General features: G+C 39.5%; 1 protein-coding gene across 2 annotated transcripts in view; it reads right to left on the bottom strand.

Annotated features, from left to right (window-relative positions):
• Positions 1-22,416, bottom strand: part of BMS1 (BMS1 ribosome biogenesis factor) — a 47,558-nt gene extending 25,142 nt beyond the window's left edge. The window contains exons 1-12 of one of the 2 annotated variants that reach the window (XM_026481592.4): positions 22,296-22,416; positions 20,561-20,770; positions 18,946-19,136; positions 17,164-17,243; positions 14,212-14,400; positions 13,449-13,591; positions 12,587-12,708; positions 12,078-12,271; positions 10,054-10,193; positions 7,821-8,566; positions 7,507-7,608; positions 6,630-6,787 (exon numbers count right to left, since the gene is read on the bottom strand). In XM_026481592.4, coding sequence (XP_026337377.2) covers positions 6,630-6,787; positions 7,507-7,608; positions 7,821-8,566; positions 10,054-10,193; positions 12,078-12,271; positions 12,587-12,708; positions 13,449-13,591; positions 14,212-14,400; positions 17,164-17,243; positions 18,946-19,136; positions 20,561-20,736 — 2,241 coding nt within the window. In that variant the 5' untranslated portion in view covers positions 20,737-20,770; positions 22,296-22,416. Of the gene's footprint in view, positions 1-6,629; positions 6,788-7,506; positions 7,609-7,820; positions 8,567-10,053; positions 10,194-12,077; positions 12,272-12,586; positions 12,709-13,448; positions 13,592-14,211; positions 14,401-17,163; positions 17,244-18,945; positions 19,137-20,560; positions 20,771-22,281 lie in introns of both variants that reach the window. The other variant, XM_026481593.4, reaches the window with a different exon arrangement.
• Positions 22,417-25,575: the final 3,159 nt, after the last annotated feature.

Raw genomic sequence — 25,575 nt, 5'->3', positions numbered from 1 at the left:
AGGATATGAACAGACACTTTTCCAATGAAGACATACAAATGGCTAACAGACACATGAAAAAATGTTCAAAATCATTAGCCATCAAGGAAATTCAAATCAAAACCACACTGAGATACCACCTTACGCCAGTTAGAATGGCAAAAATAGACAAGGCAAGAAACAACAATTGTTGGAGAGGATGTGGAGAAAGGGGATCCCTCCTACATTGTTGGTGGGAATGCAAGTTGGTACAGCCACTCTGGAAAACCGTGTGGAGGTCCCTTAAAAAGTTAAAAATTGAGCTACCCTATGATCCAGCCATTGCACTACTGGGTGTTTACCCCAAAGATACAGACGTAGTGAAGAGAAGGGCCATATGCACCCCAATGTTCATAGCAGCAATGTCCACAATAGCTAAATCGTGGAAGGAGCCGAGATGCCCTGCAACAGATGACTGGATTAAGAAGTTGTGGTCCATATATACAATGGAATATTACTCAGCAATCAGAAAGAATGAGTTCTCAACATTTGCTACAACATGGACGGCACTGGAGGAGATAATGCTTAGTGAAATAAGTCAAGCAGAGAAAGACAACTATCATATGATTTCTCTCATCTATGGAACATAAGAACTAGAATGATCAGTAGGGGAAGAAAGGGATAAAGAAAGGGGGGGTAATCAGAAGGGGGAATGAAACATGAGAGACTATGGACTATGAGAAACAAACTGAGGGCTACAGAGGGGAGGGGGTGGGGGAATGGGATAGACCGGTGATGGGTAGTAAGGAGGGCACATATTGCATGGTGCACTGGGTGTTATACACAACTAATGAATCATCGAGCCTTACATCGAAAACCGGGGATGTACTGTATGGTGACTAAGATAATATAATAAAAAATCATTATTAATAAAAAAATAAAAAAATAAAAAAATAAAAAAAAGAAAAAAAAAATGGGCAGAAGATATGAACAGACACTTTTCCAATGAAGACATACAAATGGCTAACAGACACATGAAAAAATGTTCAAAATCATTAGCCATCAAGGAAATTCAAATCAAAACCACACTGAGATACCACCTTACGCCAGTTAGAATGGCAAAAATAGACAAGGCAAGAAACAACAATTGTTGGAGAGGATGTGGAGAAAGGGGATCCCTCCTACATTGTTGGTGGGAATGCAAGTTGGTACAGCCACTCTGGAAAACAGTGTGGAGGTCCCTTAAAAAGTTAAAAATTGAGCTACCCTATGACCCAGCCATTGCACTACTGGGTATTTACCCCAAAGATACAGACGTAGTGAAGAGAAGGGCCATATGCACCCCAATGTTCATAGCAGCGATGTCCACAATAGCTAAATTGTGGAAGGAGCCGAGATGCCCTTCAACAGATGACTGGATTAAGAAGTTGTGGTCCATATATACGATGGAATATTACTCAGCTATCAGAAAGAACGAGTTCTCAACATTTGCTACAACATGGACAGCACTGGAGGAGATAATGCTAAGTGAAATAAGTCAAGCAGAGAAAGACAACTATCATATGATTTCTCTCATCTATGGAACATAAGAACTAGGATGATCGGTAGGGGAAGAAAGGGATAAAGAAAGGGGGGTAATCAGAAGGGGGAATGAAACATGAGAGACTATGGACTATGAGAAACAAACTGAGGACTTCAGAGGGGAGGAGAGTGGGGGAATGGGATAGACCGGTGATGGGTAGTAAGGAGGGCACGTATTGCATGGTGCACTGGGTGTTATACACAACTAATGAATCATCGAGCCTTACGTCGGAAACCGGGGATGTACTGTATGGTGACTAACATAATATAATAAAAAATCATTTAAAAAAAAAAAAAAAAAAAGTTGGTTTTACTGTTTGTTAATCCAGACTTATTGTGGCTACTTGAAAATATAATTACTTGACCAATGATAATATTCTGACAAAGGCTAAATGTCCTGGATAAGCACAATAGGGCAGAAAGTACTGACAAGGTTCCCAATCTCAGACCTGCTAGATCATCTAGTATATACATGTAGCAGATGCTGGGTGCCCCTCTTAAATACAGAGTAAAACCTTGTACCCAACTGTTTCAGAATCTCTTTCCTAGGGAAACTGACCTAAGACAGCACATGTCATTCACTGACAAGGCTTTAAAAGCACACTTACAGAAATCTTCAGATAGGTCCTGGCTTTCACCTCAATCACATTTTGGTCATGAATCGTGTTTTTCATATAAAACCTCACTCTCAAAGAGCAGCTTTGAGGCTAGCATGATTACAATGGATGCAAAAGCAAATCTGTTCATTCACTCATTTCTTCATGTCTATAATCACTCCCTAAATATTTACTGAATATCTGCTCTATGCCAAGAAGCTTCGTAGGCACTGAAGGATGGCAAACTGTTAGAAGAAAATCCGCACTTTTACGAAGATTAACAACTGACCTAGGGGAACCAAAGACCAAAAAATTAAAAAATAGACCCTCCGTGATAAAAACACAAGAGGGAAGGGAACTTCCTCAACCTGATAAATAGTGTCCATAAAAAACCCACAGCTAGCATCATACTAAATGGTTAAAATTGAGAACTTTCCCCCCAAGATCAGGAGTAAGATAAGGCTGTCTCCTCTCACCACTTCTATTCAACACTGTGCTAGACGTTCTAGCTAGGACAATTAGGCAAGAAATTGAAATAAAGGCATCTAGTTTAGAAAGGAAAACTACCTCTACTTATAAATGATATGGTCTTATATATAGAAAATCCTAGGGATCCACTGAAAAACTTTCAGAATAAATGAGTTTAGTGAGGTTGCAAAATACTAGATCAATATACAACAATAAATTTTATTTCTATACACTAACAATGAATATTTGGATTCAAATATGAAATTGAGAAAATAGCTCCTTTTACAATGGCTCTGAAAACTATAAAATACTAGGAATAAATTCAATAAAAGAAGTGCAAAGCTTATACTCTGATAACTACAAAATGTTCTTGAAGATATTAAAGATCTAAATAAATGGAAAGGCATGCCATGTTAATGGAACAGAAGACTTAATCTTGTTAAGATCCGAAGTGATCCCAAGTGATCTACAGATTCAACACAATCCCTACTAAAATCTCAACTGGCTTCTTTGGAGAAATGAAAAAGCTGGGGCGCCTGGGTGGCACAGTGGTTAAAGCGTCTGCCTTTGGCTCGGGGCGTGATCCTGGGGTTCCGGGATCGAGCCCCACATCAGGCTCCTCTGCTATGAGCCTGCTTCTTCCTCTCCCACTCCTCCTGCTTGTGTTCCCTCTCTCACTGGCTGTCTCTATCTCTGTCGAATAAATAAATAAAATCTTTAAAAAAAAAAAAAAAAAAAAGAAAAAGCTGGTCCTACAATATAGAAAACCCAAGGGATCCAGATAGGTAAAACAATCTTAAAAGAGAAGAACAAAGCTGGAGGACTCACATTTTCCAATTTCAAAACTTACTACAAAGCAACAGTAATCAAACAGTAAGGTATTAGCATAAAGAAAGACATAAGTTAGTGAAATACAATTAAGAGTCCATAAATAAACCCATGTATCTATGGTCAAGTGATTTTCATTCAGGGTGTCAAGACAAGGCAATGGGAAAAGAATAGCCTTTTCAACAAATGGTGCTAGGACAACTGGGTATCTACAGGCAAAAGAATGAAGTTGAACTTATCTCACATCAAATACTAAAATTAACTTGAAATGGATCAATGACCTAAATATAAGAACTAAACTATAAAATTATTAGATGAAACATAGGAATGAAGCTTCATGATCTCAGATTTGGCAATGGTTTCTTAGATATGATACCAAACACAGAAACAACAGATATATAAATAAGTTAAACCTCATTAAAATTTAGAACTTTGTTGGGGCGCCCGGGTGGCTCAGTTGGTTAAACGTTGGCCTTCGGCTCAGGTCATGATGCCAGGGTCCCGGGATCAAGCCCCACATCAGGCTCCCTCAGCAGGCAGCCTGCCTATCCTTCTCCCTCTGCCCCTCTAGCCCCCCCATCCCACTTGTGCTCTCTCTCATGTGCTCTCTCTCTAATAAATAAATAAAATCTTTAAAAAAAATTTTTTAATTTTGTACTTTAAAGGGACAGAAAAGACAACCTACAGAACGGGAAAAAATATTTGTAAATCATGCATCTGACAAACTGAATATATAAACAACTCTTAAAACTCAATGACAAAAAAAAACAAAACCACAATTTTTAAAATGGGCAAACCATATGAATAGATATTTCTTCAAATGGCCAGTAAGCACATGAAAAGATGCCCAATATCATTAGCTGTCAGAGAAAGGCAAATCAAAACTACAATAGAGATACTACTTCACACCAACAGAACGGTTATCATAATAACAATTTTAAAAAAGGTAACAACTAGTGTTGGTGAGTATGTAGAGAAATCAGAAGCCTCATACACTGCTGGTGGGAATGTAAACCTGTGTAGCCACTTTTGAAAAGAGGAATGGGGGAACGTATGAGGGAAAAAAACTGTTTTCAGTAGTCATATTAATAGTAACAATGTGTAATGTTATTCTGACACTATTATGTACATAAGTGGGGTAAAGCAAATGAGTGATTATACACTTTTCTAATTTCATCATCTTCAGAGTCAAACAGAATTAATTCCCCAGTGGAAAAACAGAGATACAAATGTAAAATAAAAGAGGTTAAATAAGAACTCTGTGATTCTGAATCTGAATTGGAAATAACTGTATGAATTCTAGCTCTGGTCACTGAAAGGCCTAGAAACAATGACCAATCCACAGCAGTGCGTATTCCTATGCCTAGATTTTGATGCTGAAATACCATTTTGTACTAAAAGATATCAGGACTTCTTATGTCTGCTTCCAAGTCTGGCATCAGAAATGTAGACGATCCTGGAATACCTCATCATATTTGATGGCAAAGAAGCAATCAAAAACTAACAGGATCACATCAAAAGAATTTAGGAACCAACTTAAAGAGACGGAAATGGCCAGAAATGGGATAATATGAGTATCCATAAGGATAACAAGTTCAGTGGAAGGAAACACTCAACATTAAATTCTGTGAGTTCAAAATGATACCTAAAAAAAAAAAAAGTCACATCTGGAGACTCATTCTGAAAACTAACAAAAAGAATCAAGTATTTATCCTGCTTATATGGAACTGCATAACCAAATAGTAGATGAGGGGAAGTTTCTCTTTATAAGTATTCCAGATAATAAATAAAGAACAATTTGAACAGCATCTCACCATTTTATAACCTTGATAAGTTAATGGATCTAGGCATTGAGAATCAACAGATCTTAACATTGTAAGATGATTTTATGTGCCTCCTAATGAACAAACACCACCATCTAGGAAGCAGTCTTCCCAAATAAAAATCAAACCTAAATCTAACCAAATTTCTAGATGTCCTGTCCATAGGGTAGCTACAACCACATGGTTATTTAAATTCTAATGAATTAAGATTAAATAAAACTAAAATAAAATTAAAAATTTAGTTTTTCTGTCTCACTAGCTACACTTAAAGTACTCAACAGACACAACTGGCCACACTGGACAGCTCAACGATCTATAGCTCATTTCCATCATCACAGACGGTTCTGTTGGCATTGCTCTACACCATTTTACAGGAAATACAGAAGACAGGAGCCTGATACACTGCACATAAGGATGCAATGCAATGCACAAAAACCAGAACATGAGAAACTCTAAACATCAAACACTTAGCTTCTTAAACAAATAAAATATAAGGGGAAAAAAAAAGAGATGGATGGAGGGGACTGTAGATTAAGAGACTGAAAAGGCATAGTGAAAAATAACCCCCCAAAAATCTGATAAAACTAACCTACAGTACAAACTTGGAAGATGACATTATGAAGAAAAGTAGGAAATGATTACCATAAGAGTCCTGGTTCCTTCCGCAGGGAGGACAGGACTATGACTGGGACGGACACACGGTGGTTACAGGGGTCCTCACCTAGTAATCCATGAACTTAAACAGTTGTTTTTATGTGGTTTTCTATAATTTGTATGTTTTACTGCAAAAAAAAAGTTACATAAAATCTCATAAAGTGCTTAAGTGCTACTCAGCGAATTAAATTAAGTAATTTGATCAAAAGAAGCCAGCCTTAAGAACGTCAGAACACTCCAGAAGAGAAAACTGAGGGGCAAGAGGTCTAAGATGGGATTAAGCCTGGCGAGTTTGAGAACTCAATGAATTCCAGTGTAACTAAAGAGTGGTGAGCAATGGAAAAAAATTCACCAGCGTCATGGATTTTTTTTGTTTACAAATAGTAGAAATTATAAATGTTAACTCAGGGACATGAGGTATATCCTAGATATAAAACACAAAATATTTCTAATCTATGAAAATTTATATGTAATGCTTCAAAATAAAGATCAATACCACCATCCACATTTTCCATTTCTTCATAACTTAAGCACACAGTCTGCCTAAACTCAAAACACATTATTGCTTAGGATCCAGTCCAATATCTGGGGGAATGTCCTATTATCTCACAGAAATGAAAAGCTAGTAACAGGCAGGAAATACTGAAATCACATAATCTTCTTTTAGAACAATTCCGTAATTGTCTCAGAAGTCAAACATATGATTCATATTCAGCCTTACCTCCTCTAAATCCCAATCATGGGGCGCCTCCACATGAAATCTGGAGCAGTCTAAAGAGTCAAGCTTATGCTTACATTCTCTTGAAGGCTGGCTGACACGAAACAACCCTCCAAGTTCTTCCCTGGTATCACCATCTTCTTCTTCATTATCCTCTGTCACTAAAGAGACCACCATGATGAAAAAGTGAGAACAAATCTTCACCCTAAAGGACCTGGAACTATAGATCCCTGTTTGTGGTAGGTATGGTGGTGTCCCTGAGCACATCAGCTACAGACGGAGAAAAGGCCAGGGAACTACTGCTCAGTGTGTCTGGAGGATTTACGCTCTCCTACAAGAAAGCAGCAAAGAGTTCAGTGAGGAGACAGAAAGCTGGGGGCTATGAAAAGAAAAGGTATTTAAAGGCAGAGCTTTTAATTAGCATAAAGAGTTTCTCTTGAACACTGCTGAGTCTCTATTCACTAAGAGTACTTAGGCAAAACCTGAATGGAAACCAGTACACACCAACCCTTCAATTCAATGCTCCTAGATCCCATACACTCCTTTGGCCTTGTTCTAATCACACAGTAACTGGGGACCACAATATAAAATGCACCCCTCTGTTCTTTTCTGGCACTAAATTCTACCCAAAAAAATGTCCTGAAGGACTTCGTATAGAGGATATAAAATGACATAATGGAGAGTATTCTCACCAAAAATTTTACGGCAAACCCATAAGCTGATGATTAAAAACATCCACTACATATAAACTATGACAGCCAAGGATATCATATGGATTTCAAAATACCACCCAAATCCTCCAACCATTTTCCTCATCTCCTTTCCAGAAAACAGTCTAAGAAACTAAAATACTTCTAGATCTGAACCAGAGCTCTCTTACCTGTGCCATAAATAAGCTTTCGAAGGTTTGGAGTTGCTTGTTGCTGCCTCAGAAAGGCCTCAGCTGCCTTCCTGGAAAGGTCTTCCTTCCACTTGAGGGCGCCTGAAAGGACCAACGTCAACATCGGTTAAATGTGTTTATCTGTCCTTTCTGCCTCAAGCTCGCTGCTCATTCATCCTCAAATCTTTTTGACTGCAGTATCTGAAAAGCTAACAAAATCTCCAAAACAGCAGACTCTCAAAAGTAGACAGTCTATTTGTAGAACATTTCCAGTGCCAAGTTTATAACAACAGTTACGTTAAATTTAAGCATACCTGAAGTTTCTGTGGAATAGCTGTTTTCTTCCTTGTAATCTTCTTCCTCTTTGAGTAAGTCTTCCACATCACTGGTCTCATCAATTAAGTTCTCTGACCCCAGCCTCTGACCACTGGCCACTTGAGAAGACTTTGGAAACTTTTTTCTAATAACCTCTTCATTTTCTGAATCCTCTTCCTCTGTACTGAGAGAGGAGCTTTCTTCAGTTTCATCTTCAGATGCAAATGCTTCTTCAGCTGTGCAATGGCCTGAATCTGAAGTGGTGAGGGCTGCTTTCTCCAGATTCAAACTGTTACTCAAACCATTAGTTTGTAAAAGTCCTGTTTTACTACCATCTCCAACAACTTCAGATTCCGAAATATCCCTCTCCCCTGCAGGGGGATCCTCTTCTTCACTGCTTTCATCGGCTTCCTCTGCTTCTCCTTCTTCCTCTGAGCTCCTCTCAAGGTCATCATCACTGTCAGCAAATGCTGGCAAATCCACCTCAAGGTCTTCCATCTCCTCCAGTCTCTGCCGTTTGACACTTTTGCCCGTCGCATACACCATATCTGTGATTTCAGCATCTGCCTCCTCTTCTGTTTCGTCATCACTACAGCTATTGTTCACCCTTTCACTTTCAGACATTTCTTCATCATCCTCATCATCAGAATCTCCAGACTCATCTTCTTCGTCTCCAAAAATGGCTTTCCGACGCACTCGACCAGTTTTCAAATCCATCTGCTTTTCCTCTTTTGGCATCCACTGCCTATATTACCAAGTAAATGCAAAATAACTCAATTTGTACAGTAATTGGCTACTCCAGACATGGCAAGTCAATACTTATGCAAACAGAGTATCAAGGAATGGTTTTAAATAACATAGCATAGAAAGGGATGATCTGATAAATACTGGAATAGATACTAAGCAAACTCATGCACAGTTCCCTAACAACTTTCTTCAAAAGAACTTATAGAGGGGGTGCCTGGGTGGCTCAGTCGTTAAGCGTCTGCCTTCGGCTCAGGTCATGATCCCAGGGTCCTGGGATCGAGCCCCACATCAGGCTCCCTGCTCAGCGGGAAGCCTGCTTCTCCCTCTCCCCCTCCCTCTGCTTGTGTTCCCTCTCTCACTGTATCTCTCTCTGTCAAATAAATAAATAAACTCTTAAAAAAAAAAAACTTACAGAGAATAACGAGGTACCTTTAAAAAACAAAAAGTCTAACATTAGGGAAAAATTGCTCTAAAGGGAAGTGAGTGCTTGATCAATCTTTTAGAAGACTGATCATTTCCAAGCTTGAAACAGATGATCTTTAAATGACTGATTCCAGATCCAAAGCAAGGAAAATGCAAAATTAAGCCTGGAACATCTCGTGTCAGAAAGCCAGAAGTGCTCAAAGGCTAATGGGAAAGTGCCAAAAGGACAGAGGAGACAGAATGAAGGGACAATCTAGGCATCAGAAAGAATGCTAGTAAAGGGATAATAACAAATGGAATTTTTAAAAAGTCAATTAGTCAACAATGGTATTAAAATAAAGGGGTGGAGGCGAGAGTTTCCTGTTAAAGAATGCCAGCTAACATATTAAGAATACTGTACTTAACTATGATCTATACCATCTGCTAATTAGAGGGCAGCAGATAAATTTTTCCAAAACATTTTCCTTTGTATACATTTATAGTAAGTTATAAACTAGATAATTTCAATCATTTTCAGACTGATTTTTATTGGGACTCACATATAAATCACTAAATAAAACCAAAACACTCATTAGTGTAAGATACACAAATTCCCAACCAAGAGTAAAAATAATTCAAATAAGCTACACGTTAGTGGATACTGACCCAGGACATACTACAACACAATCTAAAGAAAACAAGATACGTAGCTTCTCAATAGCTACCGGAACAAGCTTTCTTGTCTGTACTAGTATTCGGCCACTAAAAGAAAGCCAAATGGCCTTCGGTCTCCTAAGAAACCAAAAGCAACCTATAGAAAACATTTTGTGATATCTAAGGAATATTCTGGGTCTGCCAAAAACTGAATCCTGTATAATATTTCAAGGATACCTCCATGTAAGGTCACATAACTGAAAAGCCCTCAGAAACATATATATATATATAAAGCAAAGCATCGACAAAAAAAAATCCCAAAAAACCTGGAATGAATCCCACCAAAATGTGTCCTGATGGCAGAATGATAGGTGATATAATCTTCTGTAATATATTTTCTTATGAAAAACAAAAAAATGGCAAACTTACCCTTGATTATCTATATCCTCTGACCCCAGTGGTTTGGAATCAGAAAAAAGTGTCACTCTACTTGAAGCCATCTTGGCATCAATAGTGGAATGGGTGGAAATGAGACTCTGTACCAGTTCATGGGTGGGCCTCACCTCATCCTGTCAAGGCCACCAAGAAAGGGAAAGTGAGGAACACACAAGAATTCTGAAGAGACATACTGGTTTCAATTAGTTTCTCAAAATTATCCTAAATATAGTTCCTTAAAACATTTCTTATTGCCTCAAAAAAAAAAAAAAAAAATCTTAAAGTCTAAAATTGACCTCTGTCTTCATTAAACTTTTCCAAAGTTCATGAAGTATACAACCTGGTAACCTAACTACTTAGCCAGAAAAACCTTAAGTGCCAATGTTCCACAAAACATTTAGCTTGCCCAATAAAATTCCATCGCAGAATAAAAAAATGAAAATCTGGGGTTCATTTAAAAAAATTTTTGCTGCCTTTGATTCAAAATTTTCACTTCAAGGAATTTACTACATAGAAAGATCCCTCCCAGTGAGAAAACTGCATGCTTGAGAGTGCTAACTGCAGCAATATTCAAGCCAGGGGAAGCTAGGAGTGACCTCCCCACAGACTTCCAAGGGTTGATTCAATAAATAAGATTTATCCAGACAATGAAATACCACAGTTGTAAAAAAAAGACCAAAGCAGCTCTCCAAATACTAACAGGGAACAATGGAATCACAGATTCTTAGGTGTCCCCCAAAAGTTGCAAGAGAATTTAAAGTTGGAGCCCATATAAGAAATATTATGCGGCCCCTGGGTGGCTCAGTCAGTTAGGCATCCAACTCTTGATCTCAGTTCAGGTCTTGACCTCAGAATTATGAGTTCAAGCCCCATGTTGGGCTCCATACTGGGTGTGGAGCCCACTTAAAAAAATAGAAGAAAATAAAATATGAGGGCCTTGGTGGCTCAGTCAGCTAATCGTCTATCTTCAGCTCAGGTCATAATCCTGGGATCCTGGGGTCCTGGGATCAAACCCTCTATCAGGCTCCCTGCTTGGAGTGGAGCCTGCTTCTCCCTCTGCCCCTCCCCACTGCTTATGCTCTCTCTCTCGTTTTCTCTCTCTAGCCCTCTCTCTCTTTAAAATAAATAAATATTTTAAAAATAATAATAAAATATTACTTCTCTCACACACAGACACAAAGACCATCTACACATATACAAATACATGGTATTTACATATAACATGTAATAATCTAAATACACATAATATAATCTAGATAAATATACATATGTTCAGGGAGAAAAACAAAAAAAGAGAAAGGCCAAAGAGAGCTGGAAAACACACTGATATTGTATAGGCATACCTCAGAGATACTGTGGGTTCGATTCTAAACCACCACAATAAAGCAAGTCAAATGAATTTTTTGGTTTCCCAGTGCATATAAAAGTTATGTTTATACTATACTGTAGTCTATTAAGTGTCCAATAGCATTATGTCTAAAAAAATGCACATACCTTAATTTAAAAATACTTTGCTAAAAATGCTAATCATCGAGATTTCAGTGAGTGATAATCGCTTATGACAGATACTCCAACAAATATAATAACAATGAAAACATTTGAAATATTGCGAGAGTTAACATAATGTGACACAGAGACACAAAGTGAGCAAATGCTGTGGGAAAAAAGGCACTGATAGACTTGTTCAATATAGGGTTGCCACAAACCTTCAATTTATAAAAAAAGCAATATTGGTGAAATGCAATAAAACAGAGCACAATAAAATGAGGTATGCTTGTATGAAGAGAGACTGGATGTACAGCACCAAACTGCTTGCAATGTTCACACTAGAAGACCTAGGGTCCCCTGTGTGTCTTGGCAACAGAATGGAGAACATGACTTTTACTTTCTGGTTGCTGCAATTATGTATTCTGTATATTTACAATATACATTGTAGCTTTTACCATAAATACAAATAAAGATAAAAAGCTTCAGTGTATAAAAGCTGACTACATTACTTCCTGTCATTTTCTTCTTACCGATTCCTGGAAGCCATGACTGCCACCAAGATCGACATAGACAGCATCTTTGTCATATAGGACACCACCAACTCCAGAGAGAGGTGCATAAACCAACTTCTCCTTCTCATTTAAGCAGCGCTTCTTTTGTTGCTCGGGAAGTGCACAGGGGTCCGGGAGGAAACTGACATCACTCACAGCAAAATCTCCTACACCTAGAAGACAGAAGAAGATGGCTTCAGCTGTAAGTGTTATCAACTCTCAACAAAAAAAGCCCACAGTTGGAAGGCTTCAAATACAAGGATATTGTTTGTCACTGGCACTCTGCCTCTCTAGCTAACCAACATCATCAGAGCAGAGGGGATTTGGTCAACTCAACACCTTTGCTAGCTGAGGCAGAGCTGAGTTAGTCTTAAAACTTATGGCCATGTGGCTCTATCTTGTTTGGCCATTTTTCAGTTTTCCTGAGAAATGAAGTAACTCATCCCAAGAGTTCTACAAATTTGATACATTTTACAACAAAAAGATACCTGGCATGTGAATTTGGCTTTTATTTTTCAAGTGTGCTCCTCTTAAATAACCATAAAGAGACACCTTTCGGTCACACTTGATATTTGTTCGAATGTCTTCTGGGTTTGTCAAATCTTCCATCCTAGAAAAATAAAACCCAATCATATGGCAGAAATGAATGTCAAAGTTTTTGTACCTCCCTTCACATGTCAAAGACTGATCAAATCCACTAGTTCACTGAACACGTTGTTTAGAAAATTATAGGAAATATAGAAATAAGAAAGTGCAGTTCACTATCTACCAGAGGAAAAGAAGCAAACACATGACTGCACTGCTCTTAGGCTCTATGTAATACACATTCTGTGAGTAAGATACCAGAAATGGGAAATAACGTGCACCTGAGGTTAAGGAAGAATGAAAACAGATCCAGAAAAACCCTTTATGGAAGAGGATTAAGCTTTGATTTGGGTTCTTTGGTGTGCCTTGGATTCTGGCAAGTAGAGAAAGGGATTACGGGCTGAGAAAACAATATGGAAAAAACATAAAGGACAGAAAGCACAAGGGCACATCTGAGTGACTAGAGCACCATGGTCCAAAGACAGTTATCACTGAAGATTAAGGTTGAAAAAGCAGGATAGGCCCATATCATGTAGCCTTAAATACTTCAAAATTCTCACATTTTTCTAAATATTTCATACTTTACTCCTGACGCCACACCATCTTTAGGTAATGATACAAAAAAGTAGATATTTTCCACCAACTACATTTCTCCCTCACTACTCAAAAATAAGCACAAAATAAGCTCTATTACTGTTCTTTTTCTGACCTTTGTAACTTTGAAATATAAAGGCCAGAGACAAAAACTTTATATGTACTTTTTACCTGTCTGCTAGGATGTAAGGATGAGAGGTTTGCCATGTAAGAGGCCTAAACTTCATAACTGTAATAAAACGGCCCAGATTGTGAATTTCTTGGTTTTGATATTCTCCATGTACCATTCCAGAAAGGTAGAACAGCTTGGCACCCTAAACATTAAAAGAGCAAAAAATTAAATTTCAATTAAATTCTTGTCAATACTACATCAAAATAAAGACCTGTAAATAAGAAGCTATCGTAAGGAAGACTTTTAGCAAACCACGTATCAATGCTTCCCAAACTTCTCTGCCTTCTTTCAGTACTCATCTTGTTAGGGTCTAGCAGAGGCAGAACTACAAATACATTTAGCTTCAAGACTGCTCTCCAGTCAAGCAGTGGCATATGTCTAGGGCACTGTAGAGAGAGGATAGTGAGGCTCCTGGGCACAGAAAAAATTCTATGGGCCACAGCAGTATGCAGGGGAGGGTGGAGTGGCTGTACGTGTGCACTACAGTTCCTAGTCCTGTAATTAGGAGAAACTTCAGACAAACCCTATTAAATAATCACAAATCTAAAACACTTAGAGCCAGGTGTTGCCTGGTGCTGGGAGGCTACAGAGACAAATGAGATACACCAAGAGTTCTGAAATACAGACTATTCTGAGGAAATATTGCAGGGACTATGAACAGATATATATAAAAGAAACTCCAGAGGTGAATCCTGAAGGGGATGTTTTTAAATTTTTTTAAAGATTATAGTGTTAGTACTCAATAATTAATTCTCTTCCTACCGGGTAGACTTCTGTCCAGAACCTGTGTTTTAATCGCTTCTTTGTCTTCTTCAGTTGCTTATTATACTTGAAGGAATCTAAGTGAGTGAGAACGCCCATAATTTTGGGAAAGCCATGTACTTGACAGATGTTTAGAAACTCAAATGTTTCCATTTCAAACCCAAAGCTGGCATCTATAAGCATCAGAACCTAAAACAGAAAACACAATTACTCAAGGAAGCTACTCAAAATAGACCATAAGCAAACTATGGTCCTTGAGCCAAATATGACCCATGACCTGTTTTATAACTAAAGTTTTACTAGAACACAGTCATATTAATTTATTTATGTATTGTCTACACCTGTGTTTGCATTACAATGACAAAGTTAAGCAGTTGCAAGAGAAACTATGACCCACAAAGCTTAAGATATTTACCATCTGGCTCTTTACGGAAAAAGTTTGCCAAATCTTATTCGGGACTATATCAAATAATTACTTAGAGATCATCGTAACAGAGAAAATACCACCCTTTGACTTTCTCTAGAAGGCAACCATGAGACAATATACACCACAATATAAATTTCCACTTCCAAGAATTTGGATGTATTGGAAATAACCCAGAAAAAGCTGGGTCTAATTTGGCCCTCACCTGGAAAGTCCTCGCTTCAGGAAATCAAAATTTTTGTAAGGTAATTTTAGGCCAAATAACAGGTCTCTAACAAGAAAACCAAGTAACAGATCTCTGACATCCAAAAAATGGGATGAAGTGGTAATCAATGAAAAATACCAAAAATGTAAGAAAATCAAACATTTTTGTTTCAGTCATCTCAAAGGGAAAAAAAAAAGTTTTTTGCTGGGAGGTATATAGTAGGAAAGCTCTATCTTATGTTAACTTGTGACATGCAATTGCTCAGAAACTGAAAAGAAAAAAAAAAAAGCTACCAGTTTAGAATTGAGCCAAAAAATAGTGAAGTTATGAATGCTAATCTATAAGACAATATAAGCATGTAAGACTAATTTTTAAAATTTTGATTCTTCAAACATGCAAAATAATCCGAGCTGATTCCTGGATACTTCTAGTTTTAATATATTAAAGACATCTCTGTTCTCATCTTTCTGTAGCTAATTAAAACACACACACACACACACAGAAATAGAAACAGGAACACTTATCTTTGGTTAAATTAAGGAACATTCATAGCCCTAAACCACAAAAATACACGAAGATGGGCCACTAAGCATTGCAAGAAAGTACAGCTGCCACTGCAGACCACAGGCCACGCTGGCAGGCAGAGTTCTTTCACACCACTGAACAGGCTGAAGGTGAGCGGGCTGGCAGTGGAATAGCCCTATATGCCATTTGACACCACAGAGTGCCAAGGGGCAAGCAATTCACTGTAGGAACAGAAGAATAGGTAGCAACACCCCCTTAGCAGACAGTCTTGTCAGCTAAAGACAAATGAAGCCTGTATTATTCCTTCAAAGCACACACGTGCACATACACACAAATCCATGTATGTTTATGCCTTTGCTGTGACTTAGAAGGCTTTATGACAACCCAGAGCAATCAAAACTTTTTAAAAAGTTAAAAAAATTATGGTACATGCAACAGAATACTTAAAAAGAACAAGGTTGAGCTATAGTACTTATATACTTTTAAGACATATTGAGTGAAAAAAAAGCAAAGTACAGGACAGTATGTATAATAAATAGTGTATGCTTTAAAAGGGTTGCATGTGTATTTATATACATATCTAGGATATTGCTTTGAGGGAAACTGAGAGACTAGGGATCAGAGCAGGGAAGAGAAAACATGCATTGTATTCTGTAATACAGTTTGAATATTTTACCAAATGCACAGGTTCCTTTTTAAGTCTTAAAAAGATGTATATGAAAGACATCTTTCTTAATATGTCTATGCTTTTAAAATTAGGGACTTGGTATACCTTACATAAAAAAGAAACCGATTACTCATATGCTAAACTATTTTAATCATTTCAAAAACACAAGATATAATAAGTTTATATTATTTTATGTTGACAATGACACACTTATTTTATTAATAGTAGCATTACATGTTCAAAATTTGAATGCCATTGAGTTTGCTGATATTAGAATGGGACAGCTATAACATCTACATTAAATTACATTTTATTTTATATTTTAGGAGACTTCCTGGGCCAAAGGATAAAATCTGTAGCTCTTTGTCACCAAACAGCTTTCCAGAAATTGTTGAAACAAAAAACAAACAAACAAAAAAACGGCCTCTGTTAACCCACTCTTTCTACTCAATATGGCTTTATTTTTTTCTTAGATTTGTTTTTGTTAATTTAAAATGTAATTAATGAACATTATCATTAAATGCAATCAAAGCTGGACAATTTCCATATGCTGTGTACCGTCTAGATGTTCTATTACAAACTCTGACAACTTCTCAAAGGCAATTCATGTACTTATTTTGTCATAATCATTAAGAACTATAGAGTTTCTGGCACCACCAAGAGCAGAGTTCCCATCCTCAGATTAACTTCTAGGGCCTCAATTTCATCCTATGTAAACTGGAGATAATACCTACTTATCTCTAAGACATAGTGGGGGATTTGATTAACTAAATTTTGAGAAACCTGTTAGCACAGTGCCTAGTAACTGTTCAAGAAATGGTCTTACTACTTATATATTTATATGTCTGTATGTATGTCTATCTGTATGTATATCTTAATTAACTATGTTTGTTACAGGTTTTTTTCTGTAATTTGCTTTTAGATTTGAGACTACATTTCATTGTTCATGTTCCACTTTTATTATAACAATATTATCACCATCATGAATTCAAACACATCTATGGTAACCCTGATTATATTCACCATTCCTTTAATAATCCTAAACCTTTCTTTCCTTCAACATGAGATAAATAATCTACCACACTGCTGTTAAGTCCTCATCATAAATTCACACTGCCCCCACTGACTTACCAAATCTGCCACTTTAGCCAGATCAATCATCATGTTAATGTCACACCCACATTCAATAATGGTGAGTCTGCGCTTTTTACCTGTAAGTGAAAAGATAAAAATTTTATTTTTTTAAAGATTTTATTTATTTATTTGAGAGAGAGAGAAAGAGAGAGAGAGCACGCTAGTAGGGGGAGGAGCAGAGGAAGAGGGGGAGAGAGACAGAATCTCAAGCAGACTTTGTGCTGAGTGCGGAGCCCCACACAGGGCCCAGTCTCACCACCCTGAGATCATGACCTGAGCCTAAATCAAGAGTCAGATGCTTAACTGACTATGCCACCCAGGAACCCCCCATAAATTTTACTTTTAAAAAATCTTGAAAAAATATATCCATTTACTCTAATTACCATTTTAAATTCTATCCAGTAAGGTTTTCTTGCTATGTTCCCTAATTTTAAAATAATATCGAAAGTCAACCCACATGAATAAAGTGCTCAAACAGGTAAAATTCTGACTGGAATGGACAGAGAAGCAAGCTTCATGATGACCGTGATCCTGCTGTTCAGCAGCAGGCCAACACTTCTATCTTTATCAGTTTTCCACGTTCCCACTATAGCTAAAAACAACCTCAAACCTCATGTAAGAGACTCTTCATGGAACAATCATTATTTCTAACTTAAGTTAAAAGGAATCGGTCTGTAACTCTTGATCTTAGAGTTGCGAGTTCAAGCCTCACGTTAGGGGTACAGTTTACAATCAATCAATCAATAAAAGTGGGCTGCCTGGTTATCTCAGTCAGTGGAGCATGCGACTCTTGATCTCCAAGTCAGGAGTTCAAGGCCCACCATGGGGGTAAGAGTTTACTTTAAAAAAAAAAATTAAAAAGAAATCTGTCAAAATGACAGGAATGCCTTTAAGATAAAGAAAAGCCTTGGGGCACCTGGGTGGCTCAAGCTGGTTAAGCATCTGGCTCTTGGTTTTTGGCTCAGGTCATGATCTTGGGGTCCTGGAATCAAGCGTTGCATTGGGCTCTGGGCTCCAAGCTCAATGGGGAATCTGCTTAAAAGATTCTCTCCCTCTGCCCCTGCCCCCACTTGCTCTTGCATGCTCTCTAAAATAACTAAATAAATCTTCAGAAAGAAAGAAAGAAAGAAAGAAAGAAAGAAAGAAAGAAAGAAAGAAAGAAAAGAAAAACCTCAATCCAGCTATATTACTGCTATAATCAGAAATTTCTGAGGCTCAGTCAGTAGAGCAAGCAACTCTTGATCTTGGGGTTGTGAGTTCAAGCCCCATGTTGGGTGGAGAGATTACTTAAAAATAAAATCTTAAAAAAAAAAAGAAATAAATTTCAGATTCTTCCATTGTCATTTTGGGAATTTGTTTCATCTTCCCTCAAACAGAAAGGTCACCATCTCTCAGACCAGACAAATTCTCACAGAAAAAGAGAGGAAATCCCTCACTTTCCTAATAATGTGGCTTCATGAGGGCAAGCAACATGCCTGACACACAGCCTGTTAAATGAAGGTGGTCACCACGAACAACCCAGGCTGTCCAGGCCTGCCAAACCTTTCAGAGGAACACGCTTGGTAAATCCATATAGCAGTCAGAATAAGGTATACATTTACATCATTATTGTATCGGGGAATCTATCCTTTTTTAAAGCTGTAACCAATTTAGTACAAAAGAGGTAATATGAAGTGAGAACATTACTTTAACATTTACCAGTCAAGAAAATGTTCAACAAAGACATGCCTGCCCCTCAGATGACATATGCCCTATCAGCCTGGGGTAGCACACTCCTACCTGACACGATCGTTACGGGGCCTCTGATCTCTGTCAGCTTCTGCCTGGTGAAGTTCCGAATGAGGCACTGGATCAAAGTGCTCTTTCCAACTTTTGGAGGCCCCATCACCACCACCACTATAGGTGGGGGCTCTAATGGAGTTCGATCAACCACTGGAATGTGATGCTTTTTTGTCTTCAAGTCCTGAGTTCTATTTGTAAAAAGAAAAGAAAAATTAAATCCATTTTCAAAATATAAAAGGCATCATCCTTGGAGCGCCTGGGTGGCTCAGTTGTTAAGTGTCTGCCTTCGGCTCAGGGCATGATCCCAGCATTCTGGGATCGAGCCCCGCATCAGGCTCCCTGCTCCGCTGGGAGCCTGCCTCTTCCTCTCCCACTCGCCCTGCTTGTGTTCCCTCTCTCACTGGCTGCCCCTCTCTCTCTTTCTGTCAAATAAGTAAATAAATAAAATCTTTTAAAAAAAAAAGGTATCATCCTTATAAATAAGATTTTAAAGAGAGCAGAACAGACGATATGGATACGATTAACCTGTTAACTTCTAGACCCAATCCAAATAACCCCTTTAGTAAATATATAACAGAGTGACTTCAACAGTACAGAGTACTGAAAACTATACACATCTTAAATCTGATTGCTTTATTAGCTGACTGTAATAGTTTAAAATAAAAAGATAAACGTGCAGGCAGTGTATCATAATGAATAACAGCAGAAGCTCTGGAGTTAAATTTGGCTCTCCTATTAGAATTTAATTCAATAATATTTAAAGTACACTGCCTGGCTTATAATAAGAACTCATTAAATAAAGCTATTTATTACTACATATTATATGAAACATGTCCAGAAAAAAAAAACACAAGCATACCTATTACCATAGAAATTGTTTAAATTTTTTTTTTAAGATTTTATTTATTTATTTGACACAAAGAGACAGCCAGCGAGAGAGGGAACACAAGCAGGGGGAGTGGGAGAGGGAGAAGCAGGCTCCCAGCAGAGGAACCTGATGTGGGGCTCGATCCCAGAACGCCGGGATCACGCCCTGAGCAAGAAGGCAGACGCTTAATGACTAAGCCACCCAGGCGCCCCAGAAATCGTTTAAATTTTACAAACAAATTCACTCTTTCTTTCTAGTAGGCTCCATGTGCAGTGTGGGGTTCAATGCCGGGCTTGAACTCACACCAGAGTCGGACGCTTAACCAACAGAGCCACCCAGTAGCCCCACAAAACAAAGAAATTCTATAAAGAAAAACTCTTAAGCTTTTCTTTTGGGAAAAAAAGCAAATACAGGGCAGATACTAGAGGCAAGCTTCCACAGGAAAGACTACTTGCTCACATTTTATTTATTTTTTTAATGTAGGGTCCGTGCCCAGCACGGATCCCAATGCAGGGCTTAAACTCACAACCTTGAGATCAAGACCTGAGCAGAGATCAAGAATTGGACACTTAGCCAACTGAGTCACCTAGTCACCCTGCTCACATTTTAGTAAAAGGAATATGGCATGCATCTTCAAGTCCTTCAAAGCTGTTAAAGACTCATGAATCCAAACATCATCTGGGGAGGCTCCTACTGTTTGAGAAGAATAAATGGAATGAACAACTGGAATCCAGCGAAACATACCTGTGAAAGGATCGAGCCATCCGCACAGCAGACTGGACTGCAAAAGCTTTGGGGTTTCTCTTCCGGGCATCTTCCTCATCTCCAAGTTGGAGATCCTGCAGATGCCGTTTCTTTTTCTTCTCAGCTTTGGGCCCACTGTTTTTCTTTCTGTGTTTCTTCTGGTCCTTAGTCTCCATAATGGCTTTTTACCAATTCACAAGTAACTATAACCTACATTGATGAGGCAGGGACGTGGGAAGCATTTTACAATCCAGAAAACACCCAAGGAAAAACAGTAAATTTCATTTATTTCTTTATGAAGAGATAAGGTATTCCGGCAACAAGGACAGAAACTGCTTAATACTATTCCCAATTTCATTTCTCTCTGTTATGCTATAAATTAGATTTGCTAGTTATTTCTGCTTAAATTACTTTTTATTCATCTTCTCTATATCAACACTATTTTTGCAGTATGGAAATACTCTATACCTATACTTTTCAATACAGTGGCCACTTACCACATGTGGCTTCTGAGAACTTAAAATGTACCCAATGAAACTGAGAAACTGAAATTGAATATAATTTTAATTAATTCCATTCTAAATTTAAATGGCCATATGTGACTAGTAGTTACCATACTGGACTGCTCAGCGGAAAATATCAATTGGACTAATGAAGTAGTTTCCAAACTTAAACCATCTTTAAGACATTTTAACAAATTAAAGCATTTTAATAATCCTCCAATATGACAGCTTCCGTTACTTTTAGTACCTGTTGATTCTGTAAAACTTTTAAATTACAATAATCATTTACATACATTTTAAAAAACAGTAACATCTAGGTGTGTGAGATATGGTTGGTTGTGGGTGATGCCTGGAGACCACATGGATCTGCAGAAACCCTTACAAAGAATTCTGAGTGTCCCAGGAACTCATGGAGCATAAATTGAGAACCACCGAATTAGTGAGCTTTTTTAGGAAACCAGGCTGCATATAATCTGAGCACTTGGCTAACTAAAAAGAAAAAGAAACTAAGAAAAAAGGTCACTTCACTCAGTTAAGGTACTGAATTAATTTCAGTTCAATAAATATTTGTGTCTGCCTATGATGTACTAGGCATTTTGCCAAGAGAGGCTGTGATCTGACAGCGAAGAAAATCCAAATAGTATCTTTCATGCCTTGCAGTAAAGGGCCACATGAGAAGGCTGCACTCGGATCAGAGACTTCCCACGGACACACACAAGCGCAAATAAAAAGTCCACATATACCAGCATAATGTAATGAAACACCAGCCAGGAGTTAGGAGAGCCGAGTCCTAGGGAACGCTTTGAAACTAAATGGCTACGTGATTTCAGGACGTTATTTTTCTTTACTACATGTTGGTCCCAAACTTGTATTGACACTTTTCTCCCTTTCTTGGGGAGCGGGGAGAGGGACGGGAAAAGCACAATTTGGAATCAACAGATGTGGCCCAGGTCTGAGTCACCTGCTAGGATTACCCCGTCAAGAAACGAACTTTCTTCTCCCTGTCACCTCTCCACCCCGTTCGGGCTCTCTACACGAATTCATTCAGCCAGTCCCAAGGACCTCGGAGCAAGACTCCGGCAGGTACTATGTGTGACCGGTCCAGCGCCTAAGGCGCTTCTCAGAGGCAAAAAGTGGACTGGCAGATCTTGCCAAGGACGACTCGCAAAACTCTCAGAGCCCCAGTCCCCGGGGCCCCACCGCCGCCGCCCCTCGTACCCCGCGGCCGTTACCGGGTTCACAACTGCTTCTTCTCAAGCCCGCATGGACAGCGCCGGAAACGGAAGTGCGCCCTACGCGCGGACTTTACAGGCCGGTAGGAAACAAGGCGACAGAAGAAAGAGACCGGCCAGAAGGAAGGCTTCTGATTGGCTGAGGACGGTCCGGCGACAACTGCGCGGTGGGATCCAACCTGAATCCGCGCCCCGCTCCGCCCCGCCTCGCCCCGCCGGATTGAATCCAATCCCGGCCCAGCGGGGACGACGGCCGCGCTGTCCACGCTGCATTGGGGCTAGGAGCCGCATTCGCCGCGCACACCCACGTTCCCGGGGAGGCCGTGGCGACAGTGCGGCCTACAGCCCGTTCCTCGGTGTAGGACGAAAGACGAAGTAACATATTTAGTCTCGGTCAGCCGTAGTCATGGCACCCGTCCCCTCCGAATGCCACCGGCATCAGGTCCGTCCATGGCCTATTGGAATATCCCACGGTTGGAAGTCTCTCTGGCTCATCTGCCTGCTCATCTTTAAAGATGACAGAGCTGGACATTCTCGGACTTCGTTAGTGCGGTAATTCCCTCTTTTGCCAGCACCAAGACTGAGGGCAGGGACAAACTCTGACCCAGCACGTTCTCTGTTCCTGGAAATAGAGCTTTCCCTGGAAGAACGCAGCCTCTTGCGTTTCTTCCAGCGCAGGTTTGCCTTCCCAGGGCCCTGCCCATTCCCACCTAAGGGACTGCCTTGAAGTTCATCTAACCCCCATCTCAGGTGAGCTGGATGTCCTCGTGACTACAAAGCTGTGTACATTTTCTGAGTTTATGTCTCCCTCTTGTCTTGAAGGTTTTCTTTTCAGTATGATCTCACCAGTGCTCCTGAGGCTCAGTTCTACCCCCACAAAACTAGGCTCACTTTGGTACATGAGACCTCTATGCTTCATGCTTTTCACAGTGATCTCATTCTCTCCCTCAGCATCCCACAGTTATTCACTCTGCGGTGCTAGGAAGGGCTACCCTACAGGAAACACACTTCTCTCATCTGTCAAGAGTGTGTAATTTTGTAACTCCCTCCAACAGTATCCCTCTCACTTCTTGGAGCTTTCAGTTTACAGGTAGATAATCCCAACATTCTCTTGGCTCCATGAGTCCCACTCTTGTCCTCTGTCTTACATCAGCCCCTCACTCTGCCTGTGACCAGACCCTAGACCTTGTCAGGTCCAAGGATTGCAATCCCCGAAGCATCCCACACTGACTGCCACCTCCCATCATACCAGGTTACTCCCTCTAATGCCCTGAAACCGACTGTAATCCAACCAGTACCTCCGACCCAGAGCTTAATACCTTCCTCCCTTGATGACTTCTTCCTTATAATAAGCTAGCTTAAACTCCATGGGCAATCATTATCATCAGTGCCTTGTATACTGCCTCACCTCTCTGTCACTCATCATATCTTCTTGGTGAAATAAGAGCCCTGGGTAAACCCAATTCTCCATCTACTTACTGCATGCTACAACAAATGGCTGGAAGAAAACCCGGAACCATGCTGCTAACTTTGCCTGGTCTATGCCATTCTTCCAAACGAGTATTTCCCATCTCCTCTTCTCTCTTCATCTTTCCCACCACCTTTCCCCTCCTTGCTTCTGACGTCACAAAAAAAATGGAAGTGGAGACTCCCACCGTCACAGACTTTCACCATCATATCCACTCATGCCCGCCTCTGCTGCCTCCCTTACTGTAGGTGAACCACCGCTATGTCCACCTAAAGGAATCCTGCACTCGTGAGTGCAAGATCCCGTCATCTACAGGGTATCACTCCCCCCAGTCTATTCTCTCCCCAACAGCATCAGTTTTGACTGGACTATTCCCATCACCGTACAACACGCAGTTATTCCTCTCATCTTCGAAACAAACTCCTCTTGGCCCACTTCCTATAACAGATACTACACCTTTTCTCCGTGCCCCTTTGTAGCAAAATTTCACAAAGGAATTGTCAATATGTTCTCCAGTTCCTCTCCTCCTATTCTTAGATTCTTTTTGCTCCCAGCACACCTCCCACAGTCTTGGCTGCTCCTTCTCAGCCTTTGCTAAAGGTTCTTTCACTCCTACCCGACATGTTGAAGTTAGCCCACAGGACTTGGCCTTTGATCTTCTTCTCTTCTGTGTCTGTACTTCTTCCCTGGGTAATCTCATTCTGTCTTGTAGTTTTATATGTCATCTGTATCAGTTAACAATTTATTGTATCTCTGCTACAAATTCATTCTTAATTGCCTACTCTAAAAATTTTTCCTTTGACACTAGTATATGTTAATTTTTGTCAGTAGGGGGCGATGGAGAGACTTTGCAGGAGCCAGCAGTCTTTCTCCCTGATTCTGCTCTGCTTCTTGGCCAGGCTCCTGCAGGTGGGTCATTTTTCCAGGGCCAGCGCCTCCAGTGTGTGGTGACCAGCAGCGCGCCACGCTTTCTCCCCTTACCCCCACCTCCTGGCACTTTTGTCATGGAGTGACTCTCCTGAGACACCTACCTCTTCCCCAGCACCCAGACAGAGATTGCCAGCAAGTTCCAGTGGTAGAACACTACAGAGACCGCCATGACACCAGTGGGGCGTAGTCATACCCCTTCAATAAGGTCTAGATCTTAGATGATAAGACTTGGAGTTGAGGAGGGGGACTCTTCCTGAGCCTTCTATCCCTGTCCTAGGGTAGTGGCTGCTCCTCAGATCTGCCATTCTTAATATTCTTTAGAGTTCTCTCCTTATGAGCCCATATCCCGTTGCTCCAATTCCCTGTTGTAGTTAATAATGCTTAATGTAAACTTTTCCTGTTCATATTACAGTGAGTTTCTCTTTCTTGATTGATTGGACCCTTACCATTACATCATCATTTGCCAACAACTCCTAAATTTATATCAATGACTCAGACCTCTTTCTTGAACTCCAGCTGCCTCCCTGACCTATCCATTTTTGTTTTGTTTTGTTTTGTTTGAGATAGAAACTCCCAATTATTAATGCCAAAAAAAAATTTTACACATCATTTAAAGATACACAATAAATCAGTTATGTCCTGGTAATGGAACCAAATGGCTTGGGGACAAAAGTATGGGGACTCTTCATGCATACACTTACAAATCTTTTGAATTTTGAATTATGTGAATATATTATCTACTTCAAATTAGAATAAAAACAAAAATTTTAAAAACTTTCCAAAATCTTTTCTGCCAATTATCTTATTCTCCCCCATCAAAAAGTTTATGTGTGATGTGATGTATGGTGGGGCCGTTAAAACTGAACTGACATATCCATTTGT

This window comes from Ursus arctos, unplaced genomic scaffold, assembly GCF_023065955.2.
Source record: "Ursus arctos isolate Adak ecotype North America unplaced genomic scaffold, UrsArc2.0 scaffold_7, whole genome shotgun sequence".
Lineage (NCBI taxonomy): Eukaryota > Metazoa > Chordata > Mammalia > Carnivora > Ursidae > Ursus > Ursus arctos.
The sequence above is the reverse complement of the archived record's forward strand: the minus strand, read 5'-3'. Positions and strand labels throughout refer to the sequence as shown.